At 42.5% G+C, this 25,576-nt stretch overlaps 1 protein-coding gene across 1 annotated transcript in view; it reads left to right on the forward strand.

The window, feature by feature from the left end:
• Positions 1-25,576, forward strand: part of ARMH3 (armadillo like helical domain containing 3) — a 173,549-nt gene that overhangs the window by 49,349 nt on the left and 98,624 nt on the right. The window contains exons 16-20 of the mRNA XM_080913266.1: positions 1,069-1,127; positions 4,988-5,053; positions 6,646-6,715; positions 8,134-8,194; positions 20,200-20,288. Of these exons, the coding sequence (XP_080769392.1) occupies positions 1,069-1,127; positions 4,988-5,053; positions 6,646-6,715; positions 8,134-8,194; positions 20,200-20,288 (345 nt within the window). The remainder of the gene's footprint in view (positions 1-1,068; positions 1,128-4,987; positions 5,054-6,645; positions 6,716-8,133; positions 8,195-20,199; positions 20,289-25,576) is intronic.

Raw genomic sequence — 25,576 nt, forward strand, 5'->3', positions numbered from 1 at the left:
AAATGTGAACCTCCTACTTAGTTTTCTTTTAAAAGATTTATTTTATGTGTATGAGTATTATGTCACTGTCTTCAGGCATATCAGAAGCAGACATCAGAGCTCATTACAGATGGTTGTGAGCCACCATGTGGTTGCTGGGAATTGAACTCAGAACTTCTGGAAGAGCAGTCGGTGCTCTTAACCACTGAGCCATCTCTCCAGCCCTCTACTCACTTTTTAAAACAGATTTTATTATATTGTTAAAGCCTCAGTCATTTCTTTCTATTCATTTTCTGGAATTTTATGGTTTTATTCTGCTTTCAGGGCCTTTTAAAAACTTTGGTATTTGTGTCTTTGGTGTCAAACTAGACATTGCAGTTGGGAAGTACAGTTCAGTCATAGAGCTCTCGCTTACCACATGTAAGGCTCTGGGGTCAACCCCCAGCACTGGAAGAAAAGGCAAGGTCATAGGAATGGGAACAAGGGTTACAGCCTAGGCAGATGTGTTAAAAATTACCAGGATTAAAAAAAATCTGTAGTAATTCTTTTGCCTAGGAGGGAAGTAAGACTTCAGTACTATCTGATTTTGATTCAGGTATGTATGTGTGTTTTAACTGTATCCAGGTATGTGCCTGTGCCTGTGCGTGCGTGTGCGTGTGTGTGTATGTGATTCCTCAGGTGCGATCCACCTTTTTTTTTTAAAGAGGGAATTTTTTTATTGGATATTTTATTATTTTATTTACATTTCAAATGTTATCCCCTTTTCCACCTTTTTTTAAAAGACAGGTTTCTTACCAGCTTAGAGCTTACCAAGTAGGTATGGCTGCCTAGCTAGTAATCATCAGGGATTCGTTTCTGTCTTCACAGAGCTGGGGTACAAGTGTGTATTGCAGGTGTTTTACATAAAAATGGATTGAAATCCACGTGCTTTCAAGGATGGCAAGCACCTCTCTGAACTGTCTCCCCTGCCCTTCACTCATGGCTTCCTAGATTGAGAACACAGGACTCCTTTTCATGATGTGTGCCCCTGTTCTCTCTTGACATGGTTTGGATTATGGACAAGAAGAGTTTTGTTTGTTTTCTTTACAGATGAACACAGGCTTCACAGTGGCAAGCTCTGTCTGATTATCCTCACATGTATTGCAGAGGTAGGTCTTGCTGTGAGTCTTGGGTGTGAGCTGATGTCCTCTAGGGTGCTCCTTTCTGCCCACCCACTTCTGTTTCGTGACTTGAAGGTTTTTTGTATCGTCCACCTTCTTCCTCCAGAATGTGAGCTTCGGTAACAGGGCCTTTGCCCTCTGCACCACTCTGCTCCTCTTATCCGGGGAGCTCTGTAGACTCAGTTAGCATCCATTAGAAGAATTAGTGAACCTCGAGGTGCTGGGAATGCAGTTTTAGTCATAGAATGCTTGCCCAGCCTTCACGAAGTCCTGACTTTGATTCCCAGTGCCATATAAAAAGCCTGGCAGCACTCTGGGGGTGGAGGCAGGAAGATTAGGATTTGAAGGCTTTGCATGCTGTAATAGAGAGTTTGTGGCATCTGGGAATACATGAGATTTCATTTACAGTAAAGCACAACTGGTACAGTAACCAACCATGGTCACTGAGGACAGGAGGGGTGGTTCTGGCTGGTATTCCATCCATCACCTTTTTTAAAGATAGGGGTCTGTTATAGTCCAAGTTACCCTTGAGCTTCCTATGTAATTTTGGATGACCTTGAACTTCTGATCTTCTTGTCTCTCCTCCCTGTGTGTTGGACTTAAAGGTACACAGCATGCCACCAAACATGATTTTATGTGGTGTTGGGATTGCTTTATCCATGCTGGACTAGACTATTCAGCTGAGCTACATACCCATCTGTATTCTGGGATTTAACAGTTCTAACCAAAAGATTTAAAAATTTCTAAAAACCAATTATTTCCCTTTGGAGCTGCCCATGTTGTGTCTTGTATTTAGTGAATTAATTAGAACTAAGGTATCTTGGGGATAGAGGAGTAGAAGAGAAACAGAATGGTTGTATTTTGGTGGTAAGCAAGACCTGAAGGAGGAAGAGGTGTGGGTGAGTTATGTTTCTGTAACCAAATTCCAAATAAGTAGCGGTTTACATGTGGGAGACATGGTTCCCCTGGTAAAGGCACTTGCTACCAAGTCTGATGACATGAGTTTGATCCTGGGATCTAAGTGATTGAAGGAGAGAACTGACTGGTTCTTGCAAGCTGTTCTGTGACCTCCACATGTGTACTTGTGCACATATTCATACACATAATAGTGTGGGTTTTTTTTTTTTTTTTTTTAAAAAGGCACTTCAAAGAGGATTTCTTTTGACTCAGTTTGAGGAGATCTAGTCTATTACAGAGGGAAGACTCGGCTGTGGGACCTGAGTGTGGCAGCCCGAGGCATGTTTTTTAGTGTAGCTGTAGTCTTAGGAAGCAGAGAGAGATGAATGCTGGTGTTTATCAATTAGATGTACTGAGAATTTTGGTTTCTTCAAAAACACAACAATATTATAAGCATGTTTTTATTTTAATTTCAGGGATTTGGGGCTGCTGCAGATTGTCCGCAGCAGCTGACTGATTTGCCTCGTGCATAGCAGGGGCGTGGTGTTGCCAGCTGCAGATAGTTTCTGCAAGTGTGTGATGTTTGAATTCTGGGGACTCTTCAGAGGATATATAAGTGCTAGGGCCCTGTGAAGCATGTGGGTTGTTGGTCGGTGGTAGGTTGCTGTTGGTTGTGGTTTGTTAAGTAATTTGCAAAGAAAAAACAATAAGAAATTAGGTATCCTGGCTTCGGAAGACCAAATTTGCCCCAAGGACATCCCAAATCAGCAGGAAGTCTTAAGAATAATGATACCCCCTTACTCCCCCCCCCTTTTTTCTCTTCTCTCTAGTGTTAGGGGGTTGAAAGGGAGGAAGAAAAAAAAAACATAAAGTAGCCAAAAGTCTCTTGGAAGACACCCTCCTAGATGTATGTGGGGGATGTTTGAGCAGTGATTTGAAAACTAGTCGGATTGTCAGTTGAGATTAACTATGGAAAGCCGCTGCTTCCTTGTGAGAAGGTGGGCTAACTAGACTCAGATTTGTCGTTCATGGTGACACGCAAGCATGATGGAACTTGAGCTACTTTAGAGCTAAATTTATAGCTTGAGTTCCTGCTTTCAGAATTCCCTGTCTTTGTCTTCGGTTTTTTAAGATAGTAGTCAAGGTAATCCACAGGGTGTAGTGGTCTCTCACAGGCTCCCTCTTTTTATTCTCTGTGGGAAGATGAGCACTTTTCACATGGCTAAGGGAGGCCAGATCTGGACAAGCTGCTTATTAACAGTGGGTTTTTTTTTATAACTGCTTTTCAAACATCTTTCAAAGAAAATCTTTAAAGGAGTTGTTTTCACGGATTGTAACAGTTCCTAGTAATGGTAGTCTGTAGGCATGTCAGATCTCAGGACGGTGTTGGGAAAGTGCCAAGGGATGCTTATTTCTAATCCACCGTGGGAAGATTTGATTTTTCCATCAGTCTTTAAAAGCCAGGGAGAGATGGGGTTGCGCCTGCTTCTGTGCTGCCAGTAGAGCAGTTGTTTCCTGTTGTGCAGAGCTCATTCCCAGCACAGTACAGGTCTGCCTTCTTCCAAAGCCCCATGTGGCTCTTGCACATGCATTGTCTTGCCCCTATGAGAGCCTCCAAGCTGTCACAAGCTGTCACAAACACAGCTGACTCCTTGGGCAGATGGGAAGGAAGAGAGAATAGGAAAGCACGTTCCTTCCAGCATTTTTCTCAAATCTCTGGATTTTAGTCTTTATTGTATTTAATTTTCTCAGAGATCTTTGACCAGTTAAAGGCATACTGGGAAACTGTACTCACTTTCATGGCTTAGGCATGGGGTTGAGAGAAAGGCTCCAGGTCTATCACTTTAGATAGACCTGATCCTGATCCTGAAATCGCTTCATGAAGGTCCAAGGATTTGGGCTGAGGTTATGTTTCAGTTGGCCAAGCACTTGGTTCAGTCTCTGCCTCTGCATGAACCTGTGTGCCTACACTCCAAGAACTCTGAGGTAGAGGTGAGGCAGCAGGGTCAGAAGTTCAAAGCTGCTCTTAGCTTCATAGGGAATTGGAGGCCAGCCTACTCTGGAGGGAGACCTTGTTTTAGGGTTTGGGGAAGGAGAGAGGAAGGATTTGTAGGATGTATTATTACAAATGCATTCTGCCTTTCAGCTGGGTGGTGCTAGATACCTTAATTCCAGCACTCAGGAGGCAGATGTAGGTGATTTCTGTGAATTTGAGGCCAGCCTAGTCTGTGCAGTGAGTTCCAGGATAGCCAGGGCTACACAATGAAACCCTGTCTCAAAAAATCAAAACCAAAACAAAAAACCGAAACCCATGCTTATTAAATTTTGTTATCTTCCTTTGTCCCTCCCTCCCCACCTCCATCCCATCTTTCTTCCTGTCTTTTTAAGTGTTTATTTAAGTTTATGAATGCATGCATGTGCACTTCTGTGTCTTGGCTTGCATATGGAGGTCAGAGGACAGCTTTGGATTGCAGCGGTGTGGGTTGCAGGATCAAACTCAATCGATTCATCAAATATTGTGGCAAGTGTCTACCCCTGAGTGAGCATCTCACCAGCCCCTTTCATTCTGTCTTTCTGTTTTATTTTATTTTTATTGTATTTTTTAAAAAGATTGATTTATTTATTTCATGTATGTGAGTACACTGTTGCTGTCTTCAGACACACCAGAAGAGGGCATCGGATCCCCATTGCAGGTGGTAGTGAGCCACCATGTAGTTGCTGGGAATTGAACTTAGGACCTCTGGAAGAGTAGTCAGTGCTTTTAACTGCTGAGCCATCTCTCCAGCCCTTTATTGTCTTTCTGTCTTTCCTCAGAGTCTCAAATAGCCTACATCAAATTCCCAATCCTACTGTCTCTACCTCCCAAATGCTGAAGACTGGGCATGTGTCACCATGCCTAGTTGAGTTTCTTAAATACAGTTACCACATCTTGCCTTTTCTATTTTTATTAGGATCAATATGCCAATGCATTTTTACATGATGACAACATGAATTTTCGAGTAAACTTACATAGAATGGTAGGTGTGACTTTACATTTACTTCTTTTTTTAATAGACAAATTTTTGTGTGTTGAATGAGTTAGGATGATTCTTTAAGAACAAATGTCTCTGGATAATTGGGCTTTCCAACAGCTGGGTCTGCCCTTTCGGGTGCTTTTGTTCGTCACAGAGCTGTTTTCTTGCTCACCTGAGGATAGAAAGACCTACAGTCAGATAGCAGTTATAGTTATACTGGACAGTGGAAGAACACAGATTTCCAAAAGGTCTCATGTGAATGTGGCACAGGGGGAGCATGGGGCTCAGTGGACAGCCTGCAGGAGTCCTCTCCCTCTATCACACGGGTCCCAGAACTTGAATTTCGGTTGTCAGGCTTGGCAGCAAATGCCTTAAACTGTCAAGCCATCTTTTTAAGCCCTGTTTCCCCCCCCCCCCCCACTGAGTTCTCTGTAGCCTACTCTGGCCTCAACCATGTAGTCAAAGCTGACCTTGAACTCCTGAGTCTCTTGCTTCCAGCTTCAGGTACCCACCACCATCATGCCTAGCCATATAGTATTGTTTGTATTATACAGGACTATGGTCTGTTTGATTTATTCACCTGAGAGGTGAAAAGTAGAGAAAATGGACTGTGGAAGATGAAGCTCAGGCTAGAGGTGTGTTAAGTATTATGACATGGCTTAGATTTGAAACTTAGCTTCCGTGCTCACACCCCACGGTTACAGTTGCTGACTATGTAGCTGCCACCTCCCCTTCCTTCTCTTTTTATTTACTTTTTACTTTTTAAATTTACTCTTTTGAATCTTATGTGTATGGGTAATTTGCTTTCATGTATATCTCTGTACCATTTAAATGCCTGGTGCCTGAGGAAGCCAGAAAAAGCATATCAGACCCCCCAGGAACTGGAGTTAGAGATAGTCGTGAGCTGTCATGTGGGTGTTTGTAATTAAATCCAGGTCATTTGGAAGAGCAGCAGTGCTTTTAATTACTGAGCCATCTATCTTTCCAGGCCCTGTCCTTTTATATATCTGAGCAGGTACATATGGCAGTCAGAAGAAAGTCTTTGGTTGTTCTGAATGCACCGTCCACTTCTTTTTGAGGCAGGGTCTCTGATTGGTTTTGAGCTGGCCAATCCTAGGAATCGGCCTGACTCTACCAACCCATCTTTGGGATTACCCATGAATGGCTTTATGTGGCTTCTGGGGCTTGAACTTGTGCTTGCCTTTACCAACGGAAGCATTCGTCCAGCCCCTCCTTTTCTTTTCCTTAATTGTTTTTATTAGAGAAAAGTACCACTGTACCTTTTGTGTTGCAAACAATGCCATGTGTACAGCATAGATAAATAAAAGTAACAACATTTGTCTTATTGTAGTGTGTCCTATGGGACTTGCTGTAAACTGTGTCCTATAGGACACACCTTCATTGATGAAGCACTTCCCTGTGCTATCCCTGCTTGCCCCTTCCTGCCCCCCACTAGAAAGAGAAAGACAAGATGGATTCCTTAGAGTAAATCTCTGTGGCAGAGGTTTTATTTGCATGAGAAACATGATAAGCCATTGGATTCCAGTTCAACTGTCTGCTAATTCCCTCTGTTTTCTGCATGTGCGTTTTTAAAGCCTATGAGACACAGGAAGAAGGCGGCTGACAAGAATCTTCCCTGCCGTCCCCTGGTGTGTGCAGTCCTGGGTGAGTGAGCACAGTCAGGATGGCGTGTAGTGAAGCACTGGTGATTCTCAGGTTGAAGATTTGGTTTGATGTGCTTCTTCCTCAGCGTTGTTACAGAAGAAGCTGTGTTTCCTGTGTTCTGTAAATCACCTCAATGACTAGAGTGCTCAATAAAAGGGTGCTGATGCCAAAAAACAAAACCAACCAAACAAACCTAAACAACTTCCCTGGGACAGGACACACATGAGTATGTCTTATTTGTCACCAAGATTTCAAATTCTTACTTCCTTTTCATGGTGTGCATTGATGTGTCAAAAGGTCAAAAGCTTTACAATTAGAGATTCAGACCTGGAGGAAAGTACTCCCTTGAGTAAGTGGAGATGGAGCTGACAGACAGATGCTAGACAGGGTCTGTGCCATTCTCTTTGTCCAGAAATCTGCATTTCCTCAGAGGAGCTGGTGGCACTTTTTTTCTTCTTTTTTCTCTGTAGCTTTGGCTGCTCTGGAACTCACCCTGCAGACCAGGCTGGCCTTAGATTCTTAGAGATCCCCCTGCCTCTGCCTTTCAAATGCTGGGGCTAAAGGTATGCGACATCACTTAGAGAAGCTCTTGATCTCATTTTCTCTTGGGGTGGTCCACCTCAGTTCCTGAATCTGCCTGATCATAGAAACTGTAATTAAGAATATATATGTGTGTGTGTGTGTGTGTGTGTGTGTGTATACACATACACATACATATACACATACATATACACATACATATACACACACATACATATACATATACACATACACATACACATACACATACATATACACACACATACACATACATATACACATACACATACACATACACATACACATACACATACACACACACATACACATACATATACATGTATATAAGGCTCTATTGGCCCAAAGCTACATAGCCCATTTCTATGAGTTTGTCAGTCAGCATGATAGTGACCTGGGACAGACTGTGACAGCTTAGAGCTGAGTCTGCTGGTGTGAATGGCTTCCAAATGCTTTCGTCTCTGCTCTAGTCTCAGATTTCCTGTAGGCACTTTGTATGTGGGTACTGGGAATTGAACTGGGGTCCTCAGTTCTCAGAGCAATCTCTCCAGCCCTTCCCTTGACTCTAAATTGGCAGATCTTTCTAGACCTAGGAGAGTAAGATCTTTATCTTGTTAGATTACAAGAGAGTGAATGATTTTACTGAAACTTAATAGTGCCTAAAGCATTTTGCTAGTTAATTTCCAAGTGGCAAGTGTTTAAAAAGTCGCACAGAAAATAAGTTCACGCAGATGGATATTAGCAGGGACGTTACTCAGTGTGAGTACAAGGCACACACTTTCGAGGGGCTTTTTTACCTAAACTCAAAGGTAAGGAGTGAATTTTATTGTGATTGATAAAATCTTTCTTTTTTCTTTTAGACCTGATGGTAGAGTTCATTGTAACACATATGATGAAGGAATTCCCTATGGATCTCTATGTGTAAGTACCACGGTCCATTTTCTATGTGCAGATTTACTGTAAAGAATCAAGTGATAGAAAATGTATGCTCTGTGTTTACTTCAGGAAAAGCTCATTGGCGGAGAGATGGTTCAGTGGTTAGGGGTGCATACTGCCCTTCCAGAGGACCTGAGAGTTCAGTTTCCAGCACCCATGTCATGGGGTTCACAGTAGCCTAAGTCTAATTCCAGGGTGTCTGACACCTAACCTTTGTGGGAACACACACTCATGTGACTACATACTTACACATTAGTAAAAATATAAATCTTTAGGAAAGAAATCAAGGTTCTTTTAAAAAGGAAGGAAGCATTTGTGTGTGAAGAAATACCACGAAACGTTGTGTTTGTTGTTGTATTTTGTTTTGGAAGGGAGGAAGTACTAGCCACAGTTTGGGTTTTGTGTATCTCTTCATTATCACGTTTAAGCTTACCCTTGGAGATGTGGGTAGGTTCCTTGAAGCAGATCACTGAGGCAACTGCATTCTAAAGATATGTAAAACTGCATATCCTCACATTTTCTCTGTGCTAGCTAGAGGGTAGATAGAGATCAAGAAAGACCTTTTGATCTGTTCTTAGCCTGTACTGTCTTGGTATCCCACACCCTTATTAGGCAGGTTTATGTCTCCAGTGTTCATGATAAACTCCTAAGGAGATGTGATTATCCATCACAGTTGTTTACATGAGGACATGAGAGGCTACTGAAAGTCATCATATTTTCTTTGGGTTCAGGTAGGCCATTTAATTCCCTGAACTCCCTGCTGCTTTTGCGTCCTTCCTTTCAACACTCTTGAACAGCTGCACCCCATTAGTGTCATTGTAGGTATGTATATTTTTCTTTCTTCAGAAGCAGCTCAGCATGGGCATGTTGGTACAGGCCTGGGATCCTAGTACTTGAAGGATGGAGGCAGGACTATAAATTCAAGGTCATTCTTAGGTACATGGTAATTCTGAGGTGAAGCTGAGTTATTTGAGACCTTGTTTACACACACACACACACACACACACACACACACACACACACACACACCCATCAGTTAAATGTGACAACAGAATTAATGCCTTCCTGTTTCCTTTCGAGAAAGGAAATTATATTAATTATATATATATATATATATATATAATTAATTTGTGCTGTTGTTTTGAGACAGTCTTGCTGTTTAGCTCAAGCTAACCTGGAATTTGCTGTGTAAACCAGGCTGTTTTCTAACTCATGATCCTTCTGCTTCAGCTTTTAAGAACTAGGATTACAGGTGTGTATACACTATTTATAAGCTAGGCCTGGTGATGCATGTTTTCCCCCCTCTGTTGAGCCCCCTGTGTAGGTGAGAGTGAACGGCTTTGACTTTATCCTTCTGCCTCTGTCTCCCACGTGCTGGGATTGCAGGAGTCTCCATCATGCTAGACCAAAACATTTGTTTTTGTTCTGTGTAGCAGGCTGTCCTGGAACTCCCTGTGTAGACCAGGCTAACCTCACACTCAGAGGTGCAGCGGTCTCTGCCTCCTGAGTGCTAGGATTAAGGTGTGCACCACCAGACCTAGTTCCAGCTTTTTTCCCTGTAACTGTTGAGCTGTCTCTGTCCTTCACAAATATATTATTAGTGTACCAAAGTACTCTAGAACCTAGTAGTTTACGATCAATATTCATCATTTTATATTTTCTGTGGTATAACAATCTTTGATATTTTTAACATAAGACCTCTCATAGGTCTATAATTTATTTATTTCAGACTGATTCTCATGTATCACAGGTTGGCATTTGCTGTGAAACTAAGGATGGCCATTAGCTTCTGGTCATTTTGCTTCCATTTACAGCATGCTGTAGTTATATGTTATATGCCCAGGTTTGGTTTCATGTAGTGCTGGGGATGAACCCAGGACTTTGTGCATGTAGGCAGGCACTCTACCAACTGAACCTGCTCTGGGCTGGAACTTGCTGTATAGCCCCACTGTATCAGTCTGCCTCAGGTATACTGGGCTCAGAAGGCTGTGGAAAAAAAAGTGTTAGCTGGGGCTGAAGGCCAGTGAGGTCCTGGGGTTGGAGAACTTGCTTTCATGCTCATGTAAGAGTTGTTGGTAAGCCTTGTGTATTATTATTATTATTATTATTATTATGTTTTTTGTGCCTCTGTGTGTGTGTGTGTGTGTGTGTGTGTGTATAGGTAGGTGTGTACATGTGTAGGTCAGAGGACAGTTTGCAGCATTCAGTTCTTTCCACCATGTGGATCCCGGGGCATCTCAGGTTTCGTGGCAGGCATTTTTACTTGCTGAACCATCTTGCTTGTACAAGTCTCAGTTCTTCTCTTGGATCTCTTTGTAGGTTGTTTGATATGGCAGTTAGCTTTCCTCAGAGCAAGTAATCCAATAGAGAAAGGGATGTAGAACCCGAGATGGAAGATGCAGTGTCTGTTATAACTGAATACCAAGTGTTCTGCATTTCTTTTGGTCACATGGATATATGTGGGAAGGATTATGTAAGAGTGCTATTGTTTGGTTGTGTCTCTTCCAAATCCTATATTGGAAATTAATCTCCAGGACACAGTGTAGGATGTGGGCCCTGATGAGAGGCATTTAGGTCATGAAGAACCCACTCTCATGAGTGGATTAGTGTCAATTAAAAAGGGGCTAGAGGTTGAGTGGATTAGTGTCAATTAAAAAAGGGCTAGAGGTTGTGACCTCAATCACTCGCACCCTCTCTCCCTTCCCTCTAGCCCTGTGTGTGTTTGTATGCACAGCTGTGTGCAAGCTTATTGTTTTTGTTTCTTCCATCTTCCACTGTGAGTGGTGTATAGAAGATTCTCCCTTCTTAGATATTAGCACTTTGACAATGGACTCTTCAAGGACCACATTTCTTATAAATTATTTTATTTGGGACAAAGAATGTGAGCTCTAGAGGGCTAGGATTGCCGGAAATCACATTGCAAACTGGTACTTCAGTTACATGCCTATTAAGTTGTATAAGCAAGATTCAAATTCATTTCTCCTGATCTTGGATTGTACTCTCAGCATTTTTTTTTTTAATAAGGAACAACGGAAAGACGTATAGAGTGACCATGTTGATAGGACCCTAGAATAGGTTCCTTCCATTTTACCTAATCCACGAAAAACCTTGGGAGTTTTCTGTGTGGATGAGTCGGGAAGGGCATTTCAGGTAGGGGATCGGCACACATATTTCAGGAGTGTAGTAGCTTCCCAATGCGGTGTGTCTGGAGAGGAGTGTACTGTTTTGGATAGTTAGAGAGCAGGGTATACGGAGGAAGGCTGAGAATAGAAGGAAAGATTGGAAGAGTGCTTGACAGGACCTATGCTTACAACTGTAGAGTTAAAGGACGCATCTGTCCACCCAGCCTAATTTTACCTGGCTTACAGTGGATGTTCTAGATTCGCTTGCCATCCCTAACCCGTGCTTCCTAACTTTGTCCCAGGAAGTTGTCTCCATTGCTTTGCTTTCTTTGCAGTTTGCCGTTTCTCTACCCACTTCCTCCTTGAATGTTCTGAGGTTATAGATGGTGAAGATGATGAGAATGTTAGTCAGAAGTAAATCGACCCTCATGTGGCTTTTCCTTCTCCAAGCCTGTATCCATGGATATGTTCCAGATTTTCCTTCCCCCTACTTCCATTTCCTTTTTCAGTGTGGTATTTGGAGCATCAAGTCCTTTTTAGGTGAACTTATCTGCTCCCAGCTGGGCAGCAGGCCAGGTTGCTGCTTTCACTTCTCATTATGTATGGCCTCTTAGCAGCCTGCGGCACAAGGAAGGACTGAAAGCAAAATGAATTCTTACCATTTCAGATAAGTTTATAATCCTCGTGGTGAAGTGTGAAGAAATATGGAGTACAGGAAGACTTAGCACCCAGAGCCAGAGTCGGGGTCAGAAGTGGGCAAGCTTCTTTGTGTGAGTGCCATAGGTACTGAGTGATGAAGAAAGGTACTTGTCCAAGGGGAAACAGTGTCACTGTGAGCAGGAAGTGGTAGGAGAAAGCTCCAGGTTAACTGACCAATCCCCACTCTTGGTCTGCCGGATTCTTGTCCTTCTTATACTTATCACAGCATTTGAGAGGGAGGAGAAAAGAATCCAGGAAAATAAACTTTTCAGAATCACTCTTACATGGAAAACTCAAGCCTACCCCACTTCTTTTTGAGACAGGGTCTACAAAACATGTAAGAGAAAGGGAAAATCAGGAAAGGCAGGGCTGTCCTTTCTTAGAATAGGAAACCACTGTGTGCACCAGGGAGCTACCACAAGAAGCAGTAAATCTGGAGTCATTCTGCCAGTATGTATTTTTAAGGCGGTAACAGTTGTTAAATTTGTTTTTGTTTCTTTTTTCTTTTCTCTTCTCTTTCTTTTTTAGATAGTCTTGTAACCCAGGCTGGCCTCAAACTATCCAGCTTCCTGCCTCAGCTTTCTGAGTGCTGGTATCATAATCTTTGTCTCCCATGGCACCTGCCACTTGTTAAAAATACCATTATGCTTGGCAAATAGTGTGAGTCATTGTGAGCACAAGGCTGACAGAGCACCTACTGGGTGACTGGAGACAGCAAGCAAGAGAGCCTGGGAGAGTGGGGTGTGTACCCCGTAAGTAAGGCAGAGAGCCGCAGGGGCACAGTTAGGCACTGAGGAAGCATCTCAGCACTGCCACTGTCTACAACACCTAAGGCACGTGTTTGCCACGGATCAGCCCACATGGGTGGTCACAGACAGGCAGCGTCCAGCCATCCTTGTTGGCTGCAACACAGCTTTAGCAGCTGGGTCTTAATCACTGTAGGTTTTATGCAGAAACTGATAGAAGCTTTTATAGGTTGGGTAATTTTTAAGACTTAATTGTTTAAGATTGACTCAAATGAGGGTATCATTTAGCAGATGCCAACTACACCAAATGAGATCATGCCACCATCTCTAAAAAAACAAGGAAATGACTTGGAAACTGGAAAGATGCTTTATTTGAAATTTGTATCACTTGGTAGGCAGTTTCAGCACAATTAGATTTTTTTTCCTTGGGGGTAAAAATTATTTAAAAATTGTTTATGTGTATATTAATTTATGTTTTACTTTATTTTTTGTGTGATTGCTAAATATTTTATGTTGGTGTGTATGTGTTATGGTAAACATACAAAAGTCAGCCATCCATGATAAGTTGGTTCTCCTGCCTTGCTGAGGCAGAATGTCTCTTGTTGTTTCTACTGTACTTTGTGCTTGAGGCTTCACTGGCTCACCGGGTTCTGGGTAATCCTGTCTTCTCCTCATCAAAGCGTACTGTTCATGTGTGCCATTTCATCCAGGGTTTCTTTCCTGGGTCCAGGGATGAAGCTCAGGTTACTAGGCCTGTGTAGGAAGTGCTTTTACCTGCTGAGCCATCTCACTGGCTTGATAATTTGTTGTTTGAGACAGAAGTCTTGCAGTGTTGCCTTGGATGGTGTAATACTTTCTTTTTCAAACATTTTATCTTATGTGTATGTGTGTTTCACTTGCATGTATGTGCATGTAGTATCCAAGAAGGGCATTGGACCTCTGGGAACTAGAGTTATATAAATGGATGTTAGCTGGCATGTGGTTGTTGGGATTTGAACCTGAGTGTGGAAGAGATAAGAGTTGAGTGCTGTTACCTAGTGTTTTCTGTGTAGGCCAGGCCGGCCTTGTTTTCTTGTCAGCTCTTCTTCAGGCTGGGGTCACTGGCATGTGCCACCAAACCTGGTTTAAATTTAGGATCAGTTTACATATTGAGTGAGCAAGTATGTTAATGTGCTTGTCTTTGGTGTGCTGTTAGACACTTTAATTTTTTTTAGCCTCTCTCTGGCTCTTACCTCTCAGAGGGAGGTTAGTGTTCTGTTTCTTTTCACCTTTGAGAGGAGGCCCCTAAGAGTAACTACTCTTAATGTAGCTTATTCAGTGACCAGATTGGTACCTACAGAGGAATGCAAGTAGTGTTCCAGGCATCCTTGCCTTATATTAAGGGCACAGAATCTGAGGAGAGTCTCAACTCTGCTTTAGGATGTATCATTCAGTTGAAGTGGCCTTGAATGCATTAGAAAGCTTCTGTAACTCAAGGGAGATGGGCAAGAGCCACTCCTACAATGCTGTTTTGCTTTCTTATTTGGTTTCCTCGCTTTCACTGTCTCTTCATTATTCTTTCATGTTAGAACAGTTTTCACAGAAAGGACCTTTTTAATTTGCTTGAAACTTGTAGGTTACCTAGCAACAATGTGCAAGGAGCCTTAGAACTTAAGTACAGTAAGATTTAAGTAGTGTTTGGTGAATGGATGGATACAAAGCACTGGCCTGAGCTGGGGCAGTGGCCTATACTTACCTCAGCTCTAGGTGTTGGGATTCTGTAAACCCCACCCCTCAATTACCTGGCAGTAGCCAGGTATGCTCCGCCCCAGTGACCTGACACTATAAAAGGGGCTACATGCCCCTTCCTCTCTCTCTTGGCCTCTTTTGCCTCCTGGCTCTCTTGCTCTCCCAACCCTACCCCTCCTCTTCCCCTTCCCTTCCCCCCTCTCTCTCCATGTGCTCATGGTCGGCCTCTACTCCTCTATTCCTCTCTCTCTCTCTCTCTCTCTCTCTCTCTCTCTCTCTCTCTTTCTCTCTCTTTCTTTCTCTCTCTCTGCCTTTACCACCCTCTTAACTCTCCCATGACCTGAATAAACTCTATTCTGTATTATACCATCTGTGGCTGGTCCCTCAGGGGGAAGGGATTTGAAACATGGGCCCCTCAGAGGCATCTCCCTTGCCCTCAGGCCTCGCCACACCTCCATGGGCCATATGCCCCCCACTCTCTTCATCCTTCCCCTAACATTGGTGCCGAAACCCAGGATGTCATCTTTGCCTTACACTAGGGAAGATGAAGGCCAGCCTAGGTTGTGAGCATACCCTGCCTCAACAATCAGATAAAAACAGGATGTCACTTGAATTAGCTTGGGGGACTTCCCCTTATCTTTTAGGGGCCTCAGTTCAGGTAAGATCAGATCTTTTGCTTTCTTGTAGAAAAGAATTTCAAAAAGACAAGCCTATATGTAGTAGATTTGGAATTCAGAAAAAATACTTTTTTTTTCCTTCCTTCCTTCCTTCTTTCCTTTTGCCCCCACCTCTTGTTATTGTTATTATTGTTGTTGGTGGTTTTGCTTTGTTTTGGGGCAGGATCTCATGTATTCTAGGTTGGTCCAAACTCACTTTGGGGTTATTTCTTGGACCTCTTTGCAAAGGGAAAATAAGCAGAAAAAGAAAAGGACCTGGCATGGTGGTGCACACCTTTAAACCAGGCACCTGAGAGGCAGAGGCAGGAGGATCTCTCTGAGTTTGAAAGTCTACATAATGAGTTCCAGGGCAGCCAGTGCTATGTTTCGACCCTGTCTCAAAGAGAAAAAAGTGAAGAATCAGAAAAAAAACAGGGCTAACTGTGCTCTGTGAGCTAAGAGCCAGAAAGACCAGCTATAGCAGTGGCTCTCAACCTGGGGCTTGTGATAACACCTTTAAGAGTCAAATGAGGGGCTGGAGAGATTGCTCAGTGGTTAAGAACTGAGAAAACATTTGACAAAATTCAGCACCCCTTCATGTTAAAAGTCTTGGAAAGATCAGGAATTCAAGGCCTTTACTTAGATGTAGTAAAAGCAATATACAGCAAACCAGTAGCCAACATCAAACTAAATGGTGAGAAACTTGAAGCAATCTCACTAAAATCATGGACTAGACAAAGCTGCCTACTTTCCCTCTACCTGTTCAATATAGTACTGGAAGTACTAGCCAGAGCAATTAGACAGCAAAAAGAAGTCAAAGGAATACAAATTGAAAAGGAAGAAGTCAAAATATCACTATTTGTAGATGATATGATAGTATACTTAAGTGACCCCAAAAATTTCACCAGAGAACTTCTACTGCTGATAAACAACTTCAGCAAAGTGGCTGGATATAAAATTAAACAAATCAGTAGCCTACTCTACTCAAAGGATAAACAGGCTGAGAAAGAAATTAGAGAATTGACACTCTTTACAATAGTCACAAAGAATATGAAATACCTTGGTGTGACCCTAACCAAGCAAATGAAGGATCTGTATGACAAGAACTTCAAGTCTCGGAAGAAGAAATTGAAGAAGACCTTAGTTGAAGAAGGTGGAAAGATCTCCCATGCTCATGGATTAGAAGAATCAACATAGTAAAAATGGCCATCTTGCCTAAAGCAATCTACAGATTCAATGCAATCCCCATCAAAATTCCTACTCAATTCTCCATAGAGTTAGAAAGAGCAATTTGCAAATTCATTTGGAATAATAAAAAACCCAGGATAGTAAAAACTATTCTCAACAATAAAAAACTTCCAGGGGAATCACCATCCCTGATCTCAAACTGTATTACAGAGCAACTGTGATAAAAACTGCATGGTATTGGTACAGAGACAGACAGGTAGATCAATGGAACAGAATTGAAGATCCATAAATGAACCCACACACCTATGGTCACTTGATATTTGACAAAGGAGCTAAAAACATTCAATGGAAAAAGGACAGGCTCTTCAACAAATGGTGCTGGTTCAACTGTTAGTCAACATGCAGAAGAAAGTAAATTGATCCTTTCTTATCTTGTACAAAGCTCAAGTCCAAGTGGATCAAAGACCTCTACATACAATCAGGTACATTGTGCTCTGAATCAAGAATCAACAAATGGGACCTGATAAAATTGCAAAGCTTCTGTAAGGCAAAGGACACTGTCAAAAGGACAAAATGGCAACCAACAGATTGGGAAAAGATTTCTACCAATCCTACATCTGATAGAGGGCTAGTATCCAATATATACAAAGAACTCAAGAAGTTAGACTCTAGAGAATCAAATAATCCTATTAAAAATGGGGTACAGAGCTAATCAAAGAATTCTCAACTGATGAATGGCTGAGAAGCACCTAAAGAAATGCTAAACACCCCTAGTCATCATGGAAATGCAAATCAAAACAACCCTGAGATTCTACCTCACACCAGTCAGAATGGCTAGGATCAAAAATTCAGATGACAGCAGATGCTGGCAAAGATGGAACAAAGATGGAGTAAGAGGAACACTCCTCCACTGTTGGTGGGGTTGTAAGCTGGTACAACCACTCTGGAAATCAGTCTGGCAGTTCCTCAGAAAATTGGACATGGTACTACCTGAGAACCCAGCTATATACCACTTCTGGGCATATACCCAAAAGAAGTCCCAACATCTAACAAGGACACATGTTCCATCATGTTCATAGCAGCCTTATTTATAATAGCCAGAAGCTGGAAAGAACCCAGATGTCCATCAACGAGGAATGGATACAGAAACTGTGGTACATTTACACAATGGAGTACTACTCAGCTATTAAAAACAATGACTTCATGAAATTTCTAGGCAAATGGATGGAACTTGAAGCTATCATCCTGAGTGAAGTAACCCAGTCACAAAAGAACGCTCATGGTATATACTCACTGATAAGCAGATACTAACCCAAAAAGCTCGGAATACCCAAGAAAATAATTTTATGATTGGGGGTCACCACAGTATGAGGAACTGAATTAAAGGGTCTTAGCATTTGGAAGGTTGACAAACCACTGAGCTAGAGGAATTAAAGTGCCTAATCACACAGAATACAAACACAATGAAGGTTGTTTGCTTAATCATTATATGCCCTGGCTGGTTTTGTGTGTCAACTTGACACAAGCTGGAGTTATCACAGAGAGAGGAACCTCGGTTGAGAAAATGCCTTTATGAGATCCAGCTGTAAGGCATTTTCTTAATAAGTGATCAAGGGGGGAGGGCCCAGTTCATTGTGGGTGGTGCCATCCCTGGGCTGGTAGACCTGGGTTCTATAAGAAAGCAGGCTGAGCAATCCAGGGGAAGCAAGCCAGTAAGTGACATCCATCCATGGCCTCTGTATCAGCTCCTGCTTCCTGACCTGCTTGAGTTCTAGTCCTGACTTCCTCTGGTGATGAACATCGATATGAAAGTGTAAGATGAATAAACCCTTTCCTCCCCAACTTGGTCCTGATGTTTTGTGCAGGAATAAAAACCCTAACTAAGACATTATATAAGCTAAAGTTCATTACTTGGCATCCTTCTGTTCCACCTACACAGTGCTGTGATTACAGATACTTGCCAGTGTGTCCAGGGTATGCAGTCTTCAGGATTGAACCTAGGTTGCAGTTAGGTTAGGCAAGCTAGGTAGTTCAGCCCCAGCCTCTGGAAAATTTTTTTTTAAATAAAATAGGTATTAAGCCCAAGATTTAAGAGAAAGTGTTGGGCAAGAAGGTAAGAAAGACTTGAAAGCCTGAGTGTGAGCATCCCCAGGAGACGCCTTGCAACTCAGAGTAGCCAGCTGGACTGTTTGGTGGCTTTTGAAACATTTTTCTTCAGAGGGTCGTCATAAATCTAAATGAGATGCTATGTGAATAAAGTCACCTCTAGAGCACAGGGATATAGTGCAGAAAGTTAGGTCTCCACTGAGACAAAATTAATTTTACGATCTCCAGAAACATATGGGTGAAATGTTGTCCTACACAAAGTCATACGCCTTCAGGCTTTAATCTGGTTCATTGCTGTTTTAGAATTATCTGTGTTTTAGAATTACTCTTGCTTCTCAGCCAGGTGAGTCTTCAACTAGAGGCAGCCAGGAGTGGAGGGTTGTCTTTCCTTTCCATATCCTCATTCTCTTCCTATATTCCCTGCCTCATTAGCCTGGCTACCTATCAAGTACAAGGCTAGTCTAGTCTACATGAGACCCTGTCTCAACAAAACAAAACAGGGTGGGCATTTGGTAGAATTGTTGCCTAGAATGCATGAAGCTCTGAGTTTAAACTCCAGCACCCCCCAAAAACTGTAATACCAGTGCTTGGGAAGTAGAGCCAGGAAGATCAAGAGTTCAAGGTCATTCTTGAATGATTATTAAGTTGGAGACTAGCTTGTGCTACATGAGATCTTGTTTCAAAACAGCAAAGGAAACATTGTGTTGTTGTGATGTGTATAACTGAGCAGTCTGCTGACTGGACTGTTGGCCCTTGTAGCTGCTGCAGCACTTGCAACTAATTCCTTGGTTTGTGCAGCTAAGGAACTGGATTTGTGTGTGCTCCTTGCCTCCCTAGGCTGATTTTTTATTCCCATTCATTATATAACTGTTTCTGCTTGGTTTATGTTTTGTTTTTTGACAAAGGGATTCTTTGAGTAGTCCTGGCTGTCCTAGAACTCACCCTGTAGACCAGGCTAGACTTGAACTTACAGAGATCCCAGTTCCTCTGCTTCCTGAGTGCTAGGACTAAAGGTATGCACTACCATCCAGCTTACTTATTTAAATTTGAGGCAGAGTCTCACCTAGTCCATGTTGTCCTGGAACTTGCTGTGCAGGTGCCTTTAGAGGCCAGAAAGTGTCAGGTCCTGGAGCTGGAGTCAAAGGTAACTCTGAGCTGCTCTGTGTAGGTACTGGGACTCTATTGAAGTCTTTGGAAGAACCTGGTACCTGCTGAGCCACCTCTTAAAATTGAATTTGATCTAGAGTCTTAATGTCTTTAATTTTAAAATAGTCAATCCATTTCTCTCTCTCTTAGAATTTTTTAAATTAACAGTGTTTTATGTTTGTGGGTGTTTTGCTTTCATGTACACTTGTAATTCACATATATGCCTGGTATCCAGAGAGGCCAGAAGATGTTTGATCCCCTGGAACCAGAGTTACAGATAGTAGTGAGCTGCCATATGGATGCTAGGAATTGAACCCAGGTCTTCTGGAAGAGCCATTGATAGTCCCTTCAGTGGTACCTAAGAACAGGCCTCTAAGTGGTTGTAGCTCCATGGATAGCACAAATTGTGTGTGTTGGGGGGGGGCGAGCAGGGGATGGGGAGTCAGTTTGTGTGTATGAAAGACTGACAGAGGAAATTGGCTATTATCTACTTTTTTTAACCTCCATCTTTGTGGCCCCCAGCAAAGCTGCCTCCCTACAGGAAGAGTACAGGGGAGCTGTGCTGGATTCTGAAGCTTATCCTGGTTTTCTTATTGCAGGCGGTGTGTCCAGGTAGTGCATAAACTGCTGTGTTACCAGAAGAAGTGTAGAGTTCGCCTGCATTATACCTGGCGGGAACTCTGGTCAGGTAATGTTCCTTCTTGAGTTTGTCCTGTTCCTTTGTGCTTGTTGTGAAGTCCTAGGCTCAGGCTCAGACTGTTAGCCCTGTTACCCTCACAGTTTGTCAGAAAGGCTCTATTTCCACTTATACTATTTATTTTTAACATTTCAGTCTTGTTTGAGTCTAGACTTTCGCATGCTATGTAGTTCACACTTGCTTCCCTGTTCCTTCCCCTCCCCTGTACTCTTGTCTGTTTGTTAGCCTTTAGAAACAATTAATAGCTTCTTGGGTTCTAGGGGTAAACGATTAGCTTAGTATAGAGTGCTTGCCTAGCAAGCATAAGGCCCTGGGTTTGATCCCTAGCAGTGAGAAAAAAGGAAAAAGAAAACATTTTTAAGAAGAGGTATAATTTGGCAGCTAGGCATAATGGCACAAACCTGGATTCTCAGCACTGGAGGGAGAGGCAAGTGGGTCTCTGTGAGTTCTAGGCTAGCCTGGGATACATAGTGAATTCCAGGCCATCCAGGGCTATGTAGTAATACCCTTGACTTAAAAAACAAAACCAGCCAAACAAAAATGTCTTGAGTCTTACTTATTCTGGCTTTGTGTAACGCAAGGAGGAACCAGTGCAAACTTGGATTCTCACCACTTCCATTTGGTAGCAGCATATGGACTATAGGGAAACTTCTGTGCGTTTCCTCAAGATGAGTAATCTCATAAGGAATGGCCTTAGGCGGATAGGGATGGGGGCGGAGAGATGGGGGGAACCCTGTTCTTTTGTTACATCTGGCATTATTACTGTTTACAGACTGTGTAGATGGTACCACTCCCCCTGTGCCAGAGACAAAACAGAAAATTACAATGTTTACTTTTGTCTTTCTATCCATTTGGTAACCCAGTAAAGTCACTGCCATCTCTGCAGGCGGGAAGTGGCTCTTCTCTAAGGGCACAGTTAATGCTAGCTTGCCTCCCTTTCTTTTGTGTGACTAAATTGGAGGTTTGGGAAAGCAAAGATTGTCCTCTGAGGCAGTTGCTTGCTGATGTCCTGTGGCTTTTGTGACCTGATGGGATAATAGTTTTCTCCAGATGATTGCAGTGATGAGTGGCTGCCCTCCGGCGGGATGTTTCTCTGTATGCTGAGCAGAAGAGAGCGTTAATATTAGGGGCTTTGTAAGATGCAGGCCAGGAGCCCAGCCCCTTCTGTGGAATTCATCTCTCTTATTGTGACACATGCTTTCCTCCCAGCTTAATTTGGCTTTCTAAATTTAGTCCTCCATAATGGGAAGTAGAAATCTTTAATTAATGGATTAGCAAGTTTTTCAGCAGTTACTGTGTATGATGGTAAAAGGGAGGGCAGGAGAGTCACACTAATGGGACAACCGTGGCAATTCTAGTTCGAGTTTTAGGAGAGAAGAATATAGTCATGAGGGCATGCTAGAGGAGATATTGAAAGACTGTGTGTGTGTGTGTGTGTGTGTTGTTTGAGACTGCTGGGTCTTGCTCTGAACTCAAGGCTGTCTCCTGTCTCAGCCTCCTAAATGCTGGAATTATAGGCGTGTGCCACCACATAGAGGTACTAATATAATATAGAGCTCTGGAAGTCCAGAACATAAAGAAAACTAGAGCAGGAAGACTCATGAACTTGCAATTGTAGGATGTGGAACAAGTGCCTGTGGTCAGATTCTGGTGGGCGGATGTTATAGGTAGTGGTTAGCAGTCTGTGGAGCAGCAGTTGTCTGCCGCCTCTGGTTCTCTTCTAGTTTTATCTTTTCTTTTTTGGTCATTTTTGCCCTGGCTCCTGTGGACCGGTTAGTTGGTCCCTCTTCCCTCATTCCCTGTCCTCTTGCTCTCTGTCCACTGTGAGCTGCTCACTCTCTACTCTGCCTTGCTGTGTTTTCCTTGGGTCTTTCAGGTTTCCCTTTCATATTTTCTATCACTGTTTTCTTTTCCTTTATGTGTTTATTCATTCATTCATTCATTTATTTATTTCTAAGACAGGGTTTCTCTGTATAGCCATGGTTTCTCTGTGCTTTGCTCTGTGGACCAGGCTGGTCTTGAACTCAGAGATCTGCTGTTAATCCCACTGAAAGAGAGTAAAAATCATTGCTCAAATTCTTTTTACTAGAAGTAAGCAAGCTTTATTCCTGTCACACAGGGCTGTTTCCTTAAAGCAAGGTTTGAAAAAACAGCATTGAACATAGGAGAAAGTGGATTTACAGAAAACAGGAGTGACTTTATCTTGTGACAAGATGGCTTCTAGTCTTAAGATGGAGGAGGCTGTTACTCCTGCCTCTGCCTCCCAGGGCTGGAATTGCCCATGGTGTAACTACAACTGGAGGACGCCTAGCAGTGATCAGTTTAATTAGTCATCTATAAAGAAAAAACAGTTCTTTATCCTGAATTGATTGGCTGACTGTGTCTGTGAGAACTTTCTGCCGTATTCCTCTCGGTGATCACTTGTCTTGGTTGATGATCAGCAGTCAGTCCTTGGTGTGTTGAAGGAGTTATGTAGGAGAACCATTAGTGACTGCTTGTTCCTTAGGCATAGATGTTTGTGCTTTGTGAGGTTAGTTTCTTTTCTTTCTTTTGTAAAAATCACATTTATTTATTGATTGATTCATTATGTATGCACACTACCCATGTTTGTAAAGATAAAAGAACAACTTACTGGAGTCATTTGTCACCTTCTGCCATTTGGAATCCAGGGATGAAACTCAAGTTGTCAGGCTTGGTGGTGAGCACCTTTATCTTCTGAGCCCTTCTTTACTTGCAGTGACTGGGTGAGCTCTCCTATAACCCTGGCTCTGTGTGTGCATACATGGAGTATACCGTGAGCTGAGGTGTTAAGGAAAGCTGCAGAATACAGTGCTCCAGCCAATGCAGTCAGAGCCCATAATAATGTGTAATATCGCATCCAGTGAGTACAAGTGTGGCTCTGTTGGATCCGCCCACTCCTTGGATGGCCCTCATATGTTGGAATGCCCATGTTTTCATTCTCTCTTTGCCTCTGAGTTATGGATTTGAGGGAGGAGTGTGAAACTCATCATGGCAAATAAACCAATGTAGTTAAATGCTTGCCCATGTATAGGTTGTGAATTATAAATGGATTTTATTTATAAATGAGAGTGTAAGGCATGTACGTTAGATTGAACAGCCAGAAGGCTTTGAGCTTATAGAAGATACTCAGTTAGGGTCCAGATGCCTCTATGTTTGGAATGTGGGGTGGTCAGTGTCACTGTATTTTTTTGAGTGTTAATTTTTATTTCTGTGGTTGCTCTCTGTTTTGGGGGGAAATTGCCAGAAGTCTCCAAAATTCCTGAAATGAATATTGAAAGAAGTAGGTGTGGGAGCGGAACAAGCCAGCTGTGTTAGGAGGGCTCAGACCTACTTCCTCCCTTTCCCTGCAGTGGCTGCACACCGCCCTGACCCACTCCCTGCTGCACTCTTTGTACAATGGCTGTTGCCATGGTGTCTGAGTGTGTAGGAGGACATCTGTGCTCATTTCAGTTGGAATATGGAAGAAAGAAGTCATGTATGTCTGATTTGCCCTTCTTTTTAGGAACCATTATTTTCCCCAAGATGTAGAAAGTTTGGGAATCCTCTTATGATCTTTAAATGTCAGTCTCTGAGCAAAATCTTACCTGACACTCATCTCTGATGAAGACAGAAAATGAGGTTTGGGGATCAGATAAAGCAGTTTTTTATCTTTGAAACCAGAATGAAAGCAGGACTCTGCGTATCCAGAAAATGTCTGTTTGTATATTCATATGCTACATTAAGAGTCATGCAGTTCCTGAGCCTCTGAGACTCAGCTATGACCTCAGATGGAAAACACATGATGACTCTATCCTACTGTCTAGTCAGGCTTTTTCCTTATGCTGTCCTATCTGTGCGTACTTCTAGCACCATCTTCTTCTGAACTTTTCTTATCTTGAGAAAGGGTTTTACTGTATCAGTCACCTGGCTGTCCTGGAATACACTATGTAGACCATGCTGGTCTCAGACTCACAGAGAGCCACCTACCTTTCTTCCCGAGTGCTGCAGGGTATGTACCACCATAGCCAACTTCTCTGAACTTTCTGAGGCTATAGATAATTTTCTTTATTTTGTCTAATTTCTTCTTTGTCCCTATGGCACTTTATGTGTTTATTTATGTAGAGTCTTGTGTAGCTCTGTGTGAGTGCTGGGCTCTGAACTTGTGGCTTCTGGAAAAGCAGCAAGCACTCTTAAGCACTAAGCTAGCTCTCCAATTCTGACTACAGGGCTTTTGATAGGAACTTAGAAAACATTTGAATAAATAAATAAATTCACAGATGACAGTGTAGATGTTTCATTAATAATGAATTAACAGTCACCAAAAACAAACAATAATTGTGTTTCTTCTACCTTAAAATGACAGCAGCAGCAGCAGTACTAGCGCCCTGTAACTGTGATTATTGTAATGCTCTGATGGGATGCTGCCCAGCATCTCTGGATAGGATCAACCCCAACTAAGATTTATTTGAATCATTGAGATACAAAGGAAGTAAAGCATATTCTCTTTCCTTTGTGTGTTTCTTCTGTATAAACAGATGAATGGATAGCTTTTAACCAAGTGAAAGATGGAAACTCTGATGATTTCTGAACCATTAACCAAAGAATAGGTAGAGTGTTAAAGAGAAGCTTACAGTTGTTGGGAAGGGAGCTACTTGAGCAGAGCCTCCTAGAGACAGCTTATTTTACTTCCATAGTAGGCAGAAGGAGCATTGGGAGAGCAGCTTGCATCTAAATATGTGGTTTCCACAGTCTGAAAACATGGTTTAAAGGCAGATTTATGCTTGGATTCTTTATTCAGCATTTCTCTGTAGATCAAAGTCTTTACCCCTTCACTATGCCGTGTTTCAGGGTAAAAAGCCAGCCATTCCTAAATCTGTATTCTGGGGGAAAGGGAGCAGAAATGCAAAAGGGTTAAGTAATTTACAAAGGATTATGAGCCAGATACCAGTCATGATTGGAACTTAAGAGTTCCTGACTTCTATACTAAGATGTAGATCACTAGGCAACATTTGCCTCCCTGCAGGAAGGAAGGTCCCAAAGCCCCCAAAACAATCTGTTAAGCTTCGCTGTGCTAGATAGCATCCCAAGCATTTAGCTTTTTGAAAGGGAAATTGTACATGGTCTGACCTTTTAGATACCTACTGGGAACCATGGAACACCAGAGAGTGTCATAGTTTTCCGGATCCAGCTGGCTCTCTCATCACTGGCACAACCTGTGCCTTCATGGTTAGGAACAATTTGAGGCTGGAAATTGAGAGCCTGTTGGTGGAAGCTATGTT

This window comes from Micromys minutus, assembly GCF_963924665.1.
Source record: "Micromys minutus genome assembly, chromosome: 2".
NCBI classification, from domain to species: domain Eukaryota; kingdom Metazoa; phylum Chordata; class Mammalia; order Rodentia; family Muridae; genus Micromys; species Micromys minutus.